Below are 12710 nucleotides of genomic sequence, written 5' to 3'. Positions count from 1 at the left end.
TAAAAAAACAAACTCTAATGCTCTGCCTGCAGCTGTTTGGCTTCCCTATCCCCTTAATTTATCTTTGTATGGTTTGGGCTTTTTTTTTTTTTAATAACTGTTGAACTTGACCTAATTTGCTCCAAGATATCCTCAAGGTGTCCCACTATACTTGCTTTCCAGGTTGTTTTGAAGTATATTTAGTCCTTTTGATGTTCTTGTTATCCATCTATTTTTGGCTGTTTGGCGTAAGATTTACTTCAAAATATATATACCCAAGGGATGATGGGAAGTAGTCATTTGAGAGACACGGAATATAGTTGGTTTTTTTTCTAATCTTATGTCAAAAAGCTCCTGGAAAACTGATGCAGTTTTAAACATGGTTAAAATTACCAGAAGCTGTCCTTGATGGTTGTGTCTGTGTTAGTAAAAGCTTCTCAAGGAATCTGCAAAGGGTCTGGAGGTGTAAAAGATTCACTTACATTGTTTTGTCTTTTAAACATAAAAATCTTTTCTTATCTGACTGGAGAGGTATCCATAGCAAGGCCTTAAGTCTTTTTTAGAAACATGAAGGAAGGCATTATGTATAAACTGAGTAGTAGACAAAAGCAGTGCATGGTACAGAACTTGCATTTCTTGAGGATGGCTGCACAAGGGATGCCTCAATCTTTATTTTTCCTGTAGAGTCTGACTCTGTGCTCAGTGAAGATGGCAGATTTCCAGGGAAGAAATTATGAGTTTTGGAAGAATTTGGTACTATTATTTAATTACAGAGAATCCCTGTACAGGAGCTTGGCCTCTGTAAAGCAGATTGGAATCAAATGTGGGAGTTGTTTCAGAGCTGTGGTGGTTGCCCTGTTAAACAACCCATGCCTTGCAGTGAAACTGCTCTCCAGTGACAAGTGCCTTTTATATAAGATCCTGTAAAAGTGTTCCTGCTTCTCTGTTATAAAAAATAAAAAATTGTTAGGCTGTATAAGAAAGTCTTTGAAGATTTGTTTAACTCCAGAATTATTTAATCACTGCTTCTACAAAGCTGATAAAATGTGTAATTTGTAGGAAATGTCTGTTTAAAGCTATCTTTTAGGGTTGACCTGTCTGCACATTGCTAAATAATGGTGAACCTATGAATACAGGAAATGATCACAGAAGTGCCTTGATGCTGTATTAGGAGCTTTTCTAGATATTTTAATGAAAAGGTATTAAGTATTATATGAGTAGGAGTCAATTTGTGAGCAGGTCTTGTAAACCAGTTACAAATGTGTAAATGCCCCCTTCCAGCCAGTTCTAAACCAGAGACACAAGGACTGTCTCTGCAAGTGTCTGAGTTTTGAACTTAGACTTAAGAAGCCTTAGTTGTGCAACTGATGTTTTTTTTCCTTACTGTATGTAAACAACACACACAAGTAAGAAAGAAACATTACTATGAAAGTAGCAGATGCAATCCCAGATGAGGCTCTGACATTCTGGCAGACTTCTGGAAGCAGAAAGGGTCGCTGTAAGTGCTTCCAAGCAAAATTTGCTGCTGCTTGGGTGCTCCTTGGGCCGGGAAAGGGGAATGTAGGAGCCCCAAAATGAGTGTCTAACCCTGCACTCCGGGGGAAGGAGAGGGGGCAACTACTCAGGGATGGCAGCAACCTTTGTCAGAAACGGTGCTGGCAGCATTGCTGGCACATGGAGTCCATCAGCCCACTGGAACTGCTTTCCCCTGGATAATTTGAGTCTGCAAGACACTTGAATGGAGGGATGAATATGTGTTGTTAACACTAGAGGAAACCTGGCAGACTGGTTGTGTGGTCCCTCTACCTAATCAAGTTGCTTTGTTTTAAGACTGAGTTTCCACAGATTTTTATTCTGATGTTTTACTATTTAGAGACTCAGATATTTGTGTGAAATCTGTGTCAAACTGTCTGTGGCAGTTTTTGAAAAATTCAGCTGAAATAAAAGCTGTTCCACAGAGGGGGGAAAAAAAAAATCTGGGTTTTTATCATACACGCTGAGTTTTTTCTACATTCCAAATGGTCCAAGCCTGGATGTATTGCAATATGTAAAACATGAAAGCATGTCTTGCCTCATGATGTCCTCAATTCAAGCCTTTTCCAGGTACTGTGATCCTTTGGCTAACTTCAGTGTTTGGTACCAGATAGTTTGTAATAATGTAGGGTTCAAATAGGATGGATTATAGAACAGGCCAGACAATACAATTGCCATATGCTAACTCGATTGCTTTTCCTTTAAATGTGTGATGCATTTCCCACAGGAACAATTACACCTGCTGATGAAAGACAAATGAATGAAATGAAATCTTCCACACTGTTGTACTGAGCAGAATGTAATTTTCTACAAATTAGGGTCAGCTACATGTATAGATGTCTTCCTTTTTTCTCCTAGGGAAAACTCTTTTTTTTATCCTACAGGGAACTGAATGGCACTAACTAGGGTGATGCATGATGTAGGGATGAAAAACAAACAATAGAGAATCCCTGTTTGCTTCAGGCAATTTAATGGATCGCTTGGAGAAAAGGATAGTACAAAAGGGAAATTGCTATGTAGAATATTGCAGCAAAGTCAATTTTAGAAATCGTGAACTAAATTTAGGGTAGTCATTGAGCACTCAGAATTTCCTGTGCATCTATGAATTGGATTCAGCAACTTTCTGGCTTTACTGGACTGATTTGACACCTTCACAGGTAGAAAAAAGGCTTTGAGACAACACAGGAAAGAACTTGCATGTGCATTCTGGGTGCAAACATGTGTCTTAAAATAGCAGAAAACGTTGGTGTTTAAATGAGTGAGTACAAGCTTGACAGATTAATTATGTACATTTAGAACTTGATTCTACAGTCATTACAGCATGGATTGCATGTCTACGAATAATTTGAGCATCTCTGAAGTAAAGCTTCTTGATTAAATACAAAATGCAAGACCTGGCGTTTTTTCCTAGCTCTGTGTGTAGGTGGAAACTCCAACTGCATCTTAACTCCATGCCAGATTAAACCAACTGTATCTTCTCCCTCCTCACCCCTAAGCTCAGACTTTTCTGTGAGAGAAACACAGGCAAGTGAAGCAGAAAGGTGTTGCAACATCTATGATTCCAGATGGAAATTTGAAAGATGTTTAAATTCAAATTTCCCTCATTATGCTTTGTGGTTTTGACCTGGGGTAGTTCTATAGGGGGCCATTCATTTTTGTGGTCAAACCTTGGAAATGAGTGCTCTTTGCTATCCAAATATCCACGTAAAGGATATCAATGTAAAGAGAGTTTAATTCTTCAAGCAATAACTTTTTCAATAAGATCTTTGCCTTCTAAAAACGTGTGTCATTAAGATCTTACCCTAGGATTTCTTTCTGCTCACAGATTCAGCCCGAGACCACACCTGTTGTTCAGCTAGGCTGAAGCATTTTGTGGTAGGTGACTGCACAAACCTTGGTACAGAAGCAACCTTTCCATGAGCACACCCTTTGTTTGCAGGTGCTTGGCTGGATCAGGAATGGGGAGTCAATGCTGAACGCGAGCCTTGTCAATGCGAGCTCCCTCTCGGAGGCTGAGCAGCTCCAGCGAGAGCACGAGCAGTTTCAGCTGGCAATAGAGGTAACACCAAGTTAACTTTGTTTCTCCTTCCCAGGTGAACATCATACAAAAGCTTATCTCATGGGCATCAATCATTGCTTTCTTGAAGGAAGGGGAGGAATAGAAGCTTTAGAAAATCAACTTACTGTTAAACTCATAATGTAACCAGAGGCTAATAGTGAAATAAATTATTTATCGCTTGCAGCTAATTCTTCTGCTGCCAGATATCAGATTTTCCATTCATGAAAATGACACTCAGGCATCTCCTGATAATTTCTTTGATAAAAAATTAAGATTAAAATTCATAAAGTGATTGGAAATGGGAAAAGTTTGTCAAGTCAGTTTCTTCCCACATCCACTGTTTGCAGGTCATTTCACAGCATTCATTTGTGAATGTTTTCTTACTGGATAATGCTCTCACACTAAATAATGTTTCATTCAGCTTTCCTTTCATGAATACCAGAAAAGAAATTCGTTCCAACCCTCATCCTCAAATAACTTTGACTAAGAAGCAAGAGGGGCAATTTTTAAGAGTTGCCTCCTAAACTGCTTTTGCCCCTTCTTGCTCTGGAGTAACTACACATCTTTGACCTGGCCCTTGGAAACAGATTGTGAGCCAACCCATTTGCCTCACTCACAGGGCAAGGAGGAAGAGCCCCTGCTCTGAGCAGCTTTCCTTTGAATGAGAAGGTAGTGAAGGGCTAAGGTCTGCCCTGCGTACAGGATTCCTAGTTAAGTTCAGTACTTCGTGTGTCTCTGTTATTATGAGCAAACCCAACACTCACAGGGTGTGCTCACTTCAGCTGCTAGAAGGAGGTTCCATTGCTTTCTCCTGTTCCATCTTAAAAGGTCTGTCTGCTTCCCAGATTATGCTAAGTGTCAGCTTTTTACAGAGAAAAGAACAGTTGAAAAATACCCATATACCTGAAAAGGAAACCAAACTTTAAACTCTGAAAGTATAGAGATTTGAAGAGATGCCTGACTGGGGGTGGGAGGTGGGGGGAAGAGGAAGGGATGTCTCCTAGTAAACTTGAAGTAAATCAATATACATTACAGTGATGCTAAAAAGTTTAGAGTTTAAATCTCAGGTAATGACTTATTTTGATCCAGCTCTGCTCAGAGTAAGGAAGGAGCAGCTGTTGCAGCTCCTAAAGGAAAAGGAAGAAGTTTTTTATCAATTCTGTATGAGCTGGCTGGTACCAAGCTGTGCTGACCACATCTTGGCAGCCACCATCAGACAGCAGTGGGGAACACGACAGCCACTGGCTGAGTTATCACAGCTTCTGACACTGGGGAAGTGCTTGCATTTGGTGGTAAATGCAAATCACAGAGGGAGAAGAGGGTTACACCACATTAAGAGGAAAATAAGTTTTCAGAAGGAAAAACCACTAGATTAAATATTTAAAGTATTTAAAGCTCAATATGGGGAAGAGATCAGCAAAGCACATAAGGCAGACTGTTCTCTAAAAGCATTCTAGATGTGGAATTGATTTTCAGTTGAAATCCTTCAAAGTCTATTTCAAACAAGTATTACAATTCTAACATCAGTAAAGCAGCTGGATATTAAATTCAACCAGTTGTTCTTGAACATCTTCCTAAGTTTCTGCCAAATATTAATCCTCTTTGTTTTCTAATAGCTTTCTCTACATTGCTTTATTCATCAGTGTATCACCAGATGATTTCAAGCTTTTTCCCAGGTTGATGGCTTAGATCATAAAACTATCACATGAGAATTTGTCAGCAACAGTTACAAATGGGACGTAGCAGAGGAGTCTGAGAGATTTTAGGGCTTCTGTTCAGAAGACTAAAATCAAATACTGGACTGAACCATGTCTGAACACAGTTACTCAGGAGGCTGTGCAGGGATGGGGGCTATTTTAGCAGCCCACAGAGGAAGGTGTAGGCACCACTTGGTAACTCTGTGAGGAGCTGGTGTAGGCTGGGGAAAGGGGCAGGTAACTCAGTCCTGCCTATAAAGTGGTTACTGAGTAAACTGAGGAATGGTAGAGGGAATGTTTCGACTCTCCCCAGCTCTGACCTTAAACGTGGGAGCATAAGTCTGATCTCCAGTATGAGTGAACTGCCTTTCAGAAATGCATCTTGTAGGGGCTGATATCTGTGATACAATTCATGCCCTTTACTAAGACATCTTTGTATCTTCAGGGATTGATGTTTAGAACAACTGCACAAGTAAAGCTGATGATGCCAGGTAAACTGCCTGGCAAGGGCCAAATTAGGGTGATTAGGCCCATAGTTTGCCAACTGTTTAGAGTTTGCTTTTGGGTCTGCAGATTGTGTGGGATGCAGTCAGCACTGAGGTTGGGTGAGAGCTCAGCACAAGAGCTGTCAAAATGGACCCCTGGGAACTTACCCCATGTTTCTGCCAAAGGGGCAGTGGCTGACCAGTAGAGCCAGCCCATCTTAGCAGTGCTTACGCATTCCAAGCTTTAATAACATGTTACAAATGTGTGTGAATAACTGAAACTAAAATGCTTTGCAGAAAGTGACTGTTAACTGAAGATAACTCTCTGAAAATATTTCACTCTCTCGCATCCCCATGCTCACGCCTCACTTCACCTTTCTACCATACATCTGGCACATCTGTACAACCTCCCTTTCCTCCCCTCATACACAGTCCCTCTTTCATGCCACTTCCTTACAGAAGACACACCAGAGTGCCCTGCAGGTCCAGCAGAAGGCCGAAGTGTTGCTGCAGGCTGGACATTATGATGCCGATGCTATCAGAGAATGTGCTGAGAAGGTGGCCCTGCACTGGCAGCAGCTGATGCTGAAGATGGAGGACAGGCTCAAACTCGTCAATGCCTCAGTGGCCTTTTATAAAACCTCTGAGCAGGTGAGCTGGACAGTGTCATCTCTGGGCCATAGCAAACCAAGCCTGAATCACTAAAATTCTTTCTTTGACAAGTATTGTAACACAAAAAAACCCCAAACGCAAACCAAACAAAACATAACCCCCTCCCCAAGAAAAAGACAAAAAGAGAGCAGCAAGCAGTTTGTAATTACCTTCGTCTTAAAGTTTTCAATGTAGCAATGCAATTCTTGAAGTTGTTATTTTTGTTGGGTTTTTTTTCAATTTTCCCCTTTCAAACAGGAATAATTTTTGAAATCCCACCACTTTTGTTTCAGGTTCTCATGATACTTAGTTTTCAGGAACATAAATCTGCTTTTCCTTGAGAACCGCTTGCAATTAATTAATTGTTACTTTGTGAGCCAATGTCCTCACTAATATTTAAATACCACGATGCCAAAAAAGATGCCAAGATTCAAAGGGATTCCTCTTAAATCTACCTGCAACACAGATAATTACAGCAGGAACCCATTATATGCTAGCACAACTCTACTTCATTCCAGGTGTTCATGAATTGCAAAACACATTCCACTTGGCTGCTGGCATGGTGGGATTATTCATCCCTTGCACAAGCAGGTGCCCTTTATACTGTAGTCAGTGAGAATTAGTGTCACAGTGTGGCTACTCGAGCAGCCTCGCCTGATGTCATTTACTGCAGCCAGGCAGTTGGTGTTAGCATGGACACTGCAGGAACCTGTGGTTTTACACAAAAGGCAGCAGTGATTGCCATGACATTTTCTATTGTTGTTATCACACAGTTAGGTCCTCAATTAGAGAACCAGACATGGGAAGATTTTTAACACAACTAGATAAGTCATTAGGGAAAGAGTGTACTTTTCCTTAACTTGAAGACTGTAGTTGATTCTTGGGCCACTTCTTGGTGTCATTTGTGTAATGTATTTTAAGACTGTTTAAGATGAATTCATTCCTTGTAATTAATGTATTTCACTGTGAAGAGTTTCAAACAGATTTACAGTCCCTGAGGCATTCAAGATCAAAATGAATTACTGCTGATGGAGGAGTGTGAGAAATGAAAACTGTTAGGGGATTCATTAGAGCTTTAGGCAGTTAAATGTGCTGGCCAAAGTATGCATAGCCAGTAATTTATGAATTCAGTCTCTCTTCCTGTTTCAAAGTCTCAGACAAGCACCCTGCAGTGCCCACCAGTTCATTCATTGCTTGTGTCTATTCAGCAAACGTGTAGGGCAGGGATCGCTCAGTCTTTGAATGCTCACGAACTCATGCTGCAAACCTGTCACCTTCTCTTGGGCTTCACAGCTGATCTACAGTCCTTAAGGGTCTGCTCCCTGACTGCCTGACAGTGGAGTGAATAATTTACTGAATCCTGAATTCTCTGAGTGTCTAGAAAAAGCAGCTAAAAGAGCAGAGAGAGTGTCACATCCAGCCAAACTTTTTCATGCCTGTCTTCCCCAAGTATATTATATTCTTGATGTAAGTGGTGGAGCCTTGGATTTCAAATAGCCCAGTTTCCCTCTGACTTTATTGACAGCCCATTTTATATTCACTTCTCTCACCATTTTAACAGAAAGATGATATTTGCATGTGCAGGGACAATTCTTTTTGGAAAGATGTGAATCCCAGGCAGTCCATTTACTTTCGTTCTTTAAATCACCGAAGTCCAATAAAATGTCAAGGTTTTCAAGAAGTGAAATGGAAATGCTTTTCTGTGCTGAAATAACACATGGAGCACTTGCTCTCCACTAAATGTTTGAGGGTGAATGCTGTTTTGCATCCAAGCAAGATGATTTCAGATTGCCCAATGCATAAGGTGCTTGCATAGGGCATAGTGCATGAGCCTGGCAGCAGGATCAGTTATCAGCTCACCTCAACTCACCAGTTTTAAAGTGGAATTTGATGTGCCCTTGATCAGAGTAACATAAAAATGGCCTATGATAGTGGGGATGATTGGTGGGTAATTCTGGAGTCTCCTTCAGACTGTGCTCTTAATCACATGGGGTCCCCTCAATTATAACTGTGTTCATGTGAAAGCTGCAGGAGTGAGCAAGAAAAGAGTGGACATAGCTACCTGGATGCCAGCAATAACTGAGTGGATCATCTCAGCAGTGGAGTTTGTAGGAAGAGCCCTCTGGGAAAGAAGAGGAAGGTTCCAAATGTCCTGGAAAACTTTTGTGGTGTCTGCACAGGCCACTGAGAGTATTCTTAGGATCTGCAACAAAAAGGACTCAGCCTTGTCTGAGGCAACTGCATAATTTCCAGGCTGTGTTGGTTTATTTACCTCATTTCCACTGTTCTGCTATTCTACCAAGACAGAAGATGTGTGTGAGCCCCGTGCAGTAGAGAACCTGCATCCACCTAAATTGTGACACTGATTTAATGTCTATTTGTTTCCATCAGCCTTAAAAAAGCTGTATAGGGAGCAACTAAAATGCAGCTGAAGAGAATTAGTTCCAGCTTCAGACTTTGTTTCAGGAAAGTATTTAAGCATGTGCTTTCCTTTAAGTATGTGTTAAGTCCCTTGACTTCAGTAGGATTTAAACTCATTCTAGAATAGGGATTGTTTCCTAAACGATCCACTGTGGCTGGACTAACCCCTGCCTTGATTCAACCTTTTCTTCTTCCTCCCTTTATTCATTAGAAGAGAAGAATGATTTATCAGCCTTAAACCAAGGCTGTTTTTTTTTTTTTACTGTTTGTATCCCAAACAGTAAAGATCCCTAGGGGTAAGAAAAACACCTAGAATTTTGTCTAGGGCCTGTTTTATACTCAATTACCCCATAGTACAGGAAGGGTAGACTTGAAAAGTCATTGGTCAGAGACTTCTGAATGTGCTCCTCCTGGTTATGACTGTAGATAACTGAGTTGTTGTGTTATGGGCATGTTTCAGGTGTGCAGCGTGTTGGAGAGTCTGGAGCAGGAATACAGACGGGATGAAGACTGGTGTGGAGGCCGAGATAAACTTGGACCAGCAGCTGAGATAGACCATGTCATCCCTCTGATCAGCAAGCACCTGGAACAGAAGGAGGCTTTTCTCAAGGTCTGATTTTAGTTCTCTAGTAAATCAGGAAAACTCTCATTAAGTAGACACTTTAGAGCAGTGTTGGTAAGTTTGAGAGGACACTCTGAGGTGTAATTCCAGCTCAGCTACTGGCTGGCTGTGTAAACCCTAGGCTGGTTTTACTTTGTTATAGCAGGGGTAATAAGCATTACTATCGATACATATCTCAGAGAGATGTCATCAAGACCAATTAGGTGGTGTTTGCATTGCACTTGCAGGATATTAGTTGTTGTGCTGGTTCAAAGTTCAGTTCTTAAAATTGCATTATAAATGACAGGTATTATACATCATTTTGGTGTTGGCTTGTACAAACAATCCAGCATTTCAAATTTTGTCCTCCAAGCCAATAACTGAAGATCTAATAACAACCAAAGCAATTTTTTCCCTGCAAGGCAGCACCAGGATGGAGACAGATTTCTTCCTGCCTTCCAGGTGCTGCTTTGGAAGAACTGGGGAGCTGACAGGCTGACAAATGAACTGTCAGCCAGCCTCCCACCTGCCACTAAAACTGATACATAACATGAAACTACACTTGCAGTCAAGGCTTAAGAAATTATGCCTCTAGATTTGTGCATTTTTTGAAATGAGTACTTTTCTAGAGAGGTGCGTTGCATTTGTTTAGACAGAAAGCACGTGAGGTACCAGTTCTTAACAAGTTCTTAACAAGTTTTATTATTGTCATTAATTTGCCTTAATATATAGAATGAACCACTGTATTAAACATTACATGTGTTTTAGTACATCTATGAGACTGTTAGTTTATTAGCTGAGTTTATTGACTCTTAGCTGAAGTTCTCATTATCTTCCCAGATGAAAAAGAACTCCTCCTTGCAATTTAAGCAGAGAAGTCCCGTGGGTCTCCCTTGCTTTCTTTGCTCGTCTTTACTGATTCTTTTTGGTGGGGGCTGTGTTTCCTAGGCCTGTACCCTGGCTCGGAGGAACGCCGAGGTGTTCCTCAAGTACATCCACAGGAACAATGTCAGCATGCCTGGAGTGGCCAGCCACACCAGAGGGCCCGAGCAGCAGGTCAAAGGTTGGTGCATGACAGCACTGAAGGTCTGGTTTGCCTCCCCCTCTGCAGTGTGGTCATCCTAAAGTCTGTGAACATGCTCAGAAGGCAAACTCTGTTCTAGCATCATTTCCTTTATCAGATCACTCTGCAACTACACTTGCTTTGTGGTGGTTTCTTGTGAATGTGGTTTGGGTTTTTTGGTTTTTGGAGATTTTTTTAAGCAGCCCCTTTGAAGCAATGCTTGTTTTTAAGAAGTGCGATCTTGGGCTCTGCTTTTGGGAGCAAGGTCCAGGCAAAGTATTTAAATTCAGCATTTCATAGCTTATTTCTTTATGCAGTCAAAGAATCCCTAGTCATGCAGATGTTTTCCTTTGCCCTACAGCCATTCTGAGTGAGCTGTTGCAGAGGGAGAATCGGGTCCTTCACTTCTGGACCCTGAAGAAGCGGAGATTAGATCAGTGCCAACAATACGTTGTCTTTGAGCGCAGTGCCAAGCAGGTAGTGTGAAAACCCCACCTTGTCTTTCTGTCCTGGCAGTGTGTAAAATGTCCTGTATCCATGTAATGCCTCTGTATGGAGCTCCTGTTGCAATCAAAGTTGTATTTAAACACTGTAACTTTGAAAACATGGTGAATATAGGTTTTGTAACAACTTAGGACAATTCCAAAACCCAACAACAAGATAGAGTATTTTTGTCACCTCAGATTAATTTCTGTATTCGTTCATTTGTTTGAAAAAAAATATAAGAGCAAACTTGTATTATTGAGCTATTTCTGAATGAGAAAACTGCTTTCCCTGCAGGTTTATCTGTATATAGGTAGAATTCCCTACACTCTTTTTTGTTCTAGGAAACACAGAGTACCCTTTTGTATCCTTTCCCACCTGCTTTCATTATTTTATTCTTTTTATGTGTTCCTAGAAAGTGTTTTAGTATACAGAGTATTAAGTCCCAATGCATTTAATATTCTTTGTTTGTCAGGGGGGATTTTTGTCCAAGGATTAGCTCTTGAAATACAAAGACTGTTTGTTTTGTTTTTCCTTTGGCGTTTTTGATATTCACAGGCCTTAGACTGGATCCAAGAAACAGGCGAATATTACCTCTCTACTCACAGCTCCACAGGGGAATCAGCAGAAGAAACTCAGGAACTCCTGAAGGAATATGGGGAATTCAGAGTACCTGCCAAGGTAAACAGTGACTTTAATCTAATTATTCCATCTGCTTTAGTCTGTATTTATAGTCCTGTTTCAATGCCTTAGATCTCTGTAATAATTTTCTCTTGATTTTATAGTTGCCCTCTAAAAATCCTAGCCCTGAAGATAAATGTCTTTTGAGAACTTTTGGCAAGATACAGGCACAAAAAGGAGGTTTTCTCTATCTTGGTTAGTACAGGTTATAAAAAATTTCTGTTCTGATCAGAAGGAAGAGAAAGTCCATTTGCATACAGATTTCAGAGCAATCTAAAAAGACATTCCCTCCTCAGACAATCATTCCAGAATGGAATAGCCTGACTAATTGATCTGAACGCATCCAAGGTCATGATGGACTCCTAGTCTCTTTCTTCTGTCATTAAAACCACAATTTGTCTCACTAATTCTAGTGGGGTTGATCATAGATGATCATTTATCTCATTAGAAATAATCTGCTGATCCCAACAAAGTACTTTAAATAGATGAGTCTTTAAACTCTGGGGTGAACATTTTTGAATACAAAACTGCATTACCAAGAATATATTAATTTATATGGAGCAATTCTGGGAAATCTGGTGGGGTTTACAGAGGAATGGTGATTGGATCTGCTTCAGAAAAATTAATTCAAACCACAGGTAATTCATAGACAGTGAATCCACAGGGGTATTAACAGTCTCTGATAAGGATGTAAACTGCAGAGCTGGACTGCAGGAAGACCACGGCTTTGGTATTATGTAGCTGCATTTCACTGTGTCCTGAAATTGATCTTCTGTAATCCTTAAATTCCTCGTTAGGCTCTCCGTGCTTGTATGGGTTTGATTCAAAGGCTTTGTGGTGTTCTTGTCCCCTTCTTTTAGCTTAGCTTGCATGTTTCTGAAAATGTGAGATAACTAGCAGTGGATGGAAGGTAATTTCATCAGACAGGACACATACGACATTCTTTTAACTACTTCTGAATTCTAACCACCCATAATTTCTCCACCTGAAATGACGTTCTAGTTCATAATTTAATTTTTATCATAATAATCCAAATTCATAACGAAGTTTCCAAATC

The 12710-nt window shown here is 40.6% G+C and overlaps 1 protein-coding gene across 11 annotated transcripts in view; it reads left to right on the top strand.

Annotated features, from left to right (window-relative positions):
• KALRN (kalirin RhoGEF kinase) overlaps positions 1-12710 on the top strand; it is a 483534-nt gene that overhangs the window by 321238 nt on the left and 149586 nt on the right. For 10 of the 11 annotated variants that reach the window (XM_042041539.1, XM_042041542.1, XM_042041537.1 and 7 more), the window contains exons 17-22: positions 3452-3571; positions 6186-6404; positions 9286-9435; positions 10375-10489; positions 10851-10966; positions 11531-11653. In XM_042041539.1, the coding sequence (XP_041897473.1) occupies positions 3452-3571; positions 6186-6404; positions 9286-9435; positions 10375-10489; positions 10851-10966; positions 11531-11653 (843 nt within the window). The remainder of the gene's footprint in view (positions 1-3451; positions 3572-6185; positions 6405-9285; positions 9436-10374; positions 10490-10850; positions 10967-11530; positions 11654-12710) is intronic. The other variant, XM_042041538.1, reaches the window with a different exon arrangement.

Source organism: Corvus kubaryi, unplaced genomic scaffold, assembly GCF_017639235.1.
Source record: "Corvus kubaryi isolate FWS band 111438036 unplaced genomic scaffold, C.kubaryi_AGA036_p1.0 37396, whole genome shotgun sequence".
Lineage (NCBI taxonomy): Eukaryota > Metazoa > Chordata > Aves > Passeriformes > Corvidae > Corvus > Corvus kubaryi.
The sequence above is the reverse complement of the archived record's forward strand: the minus strand, read 5'-3'. Positions and strand labels throughout refer to the sequence as shown.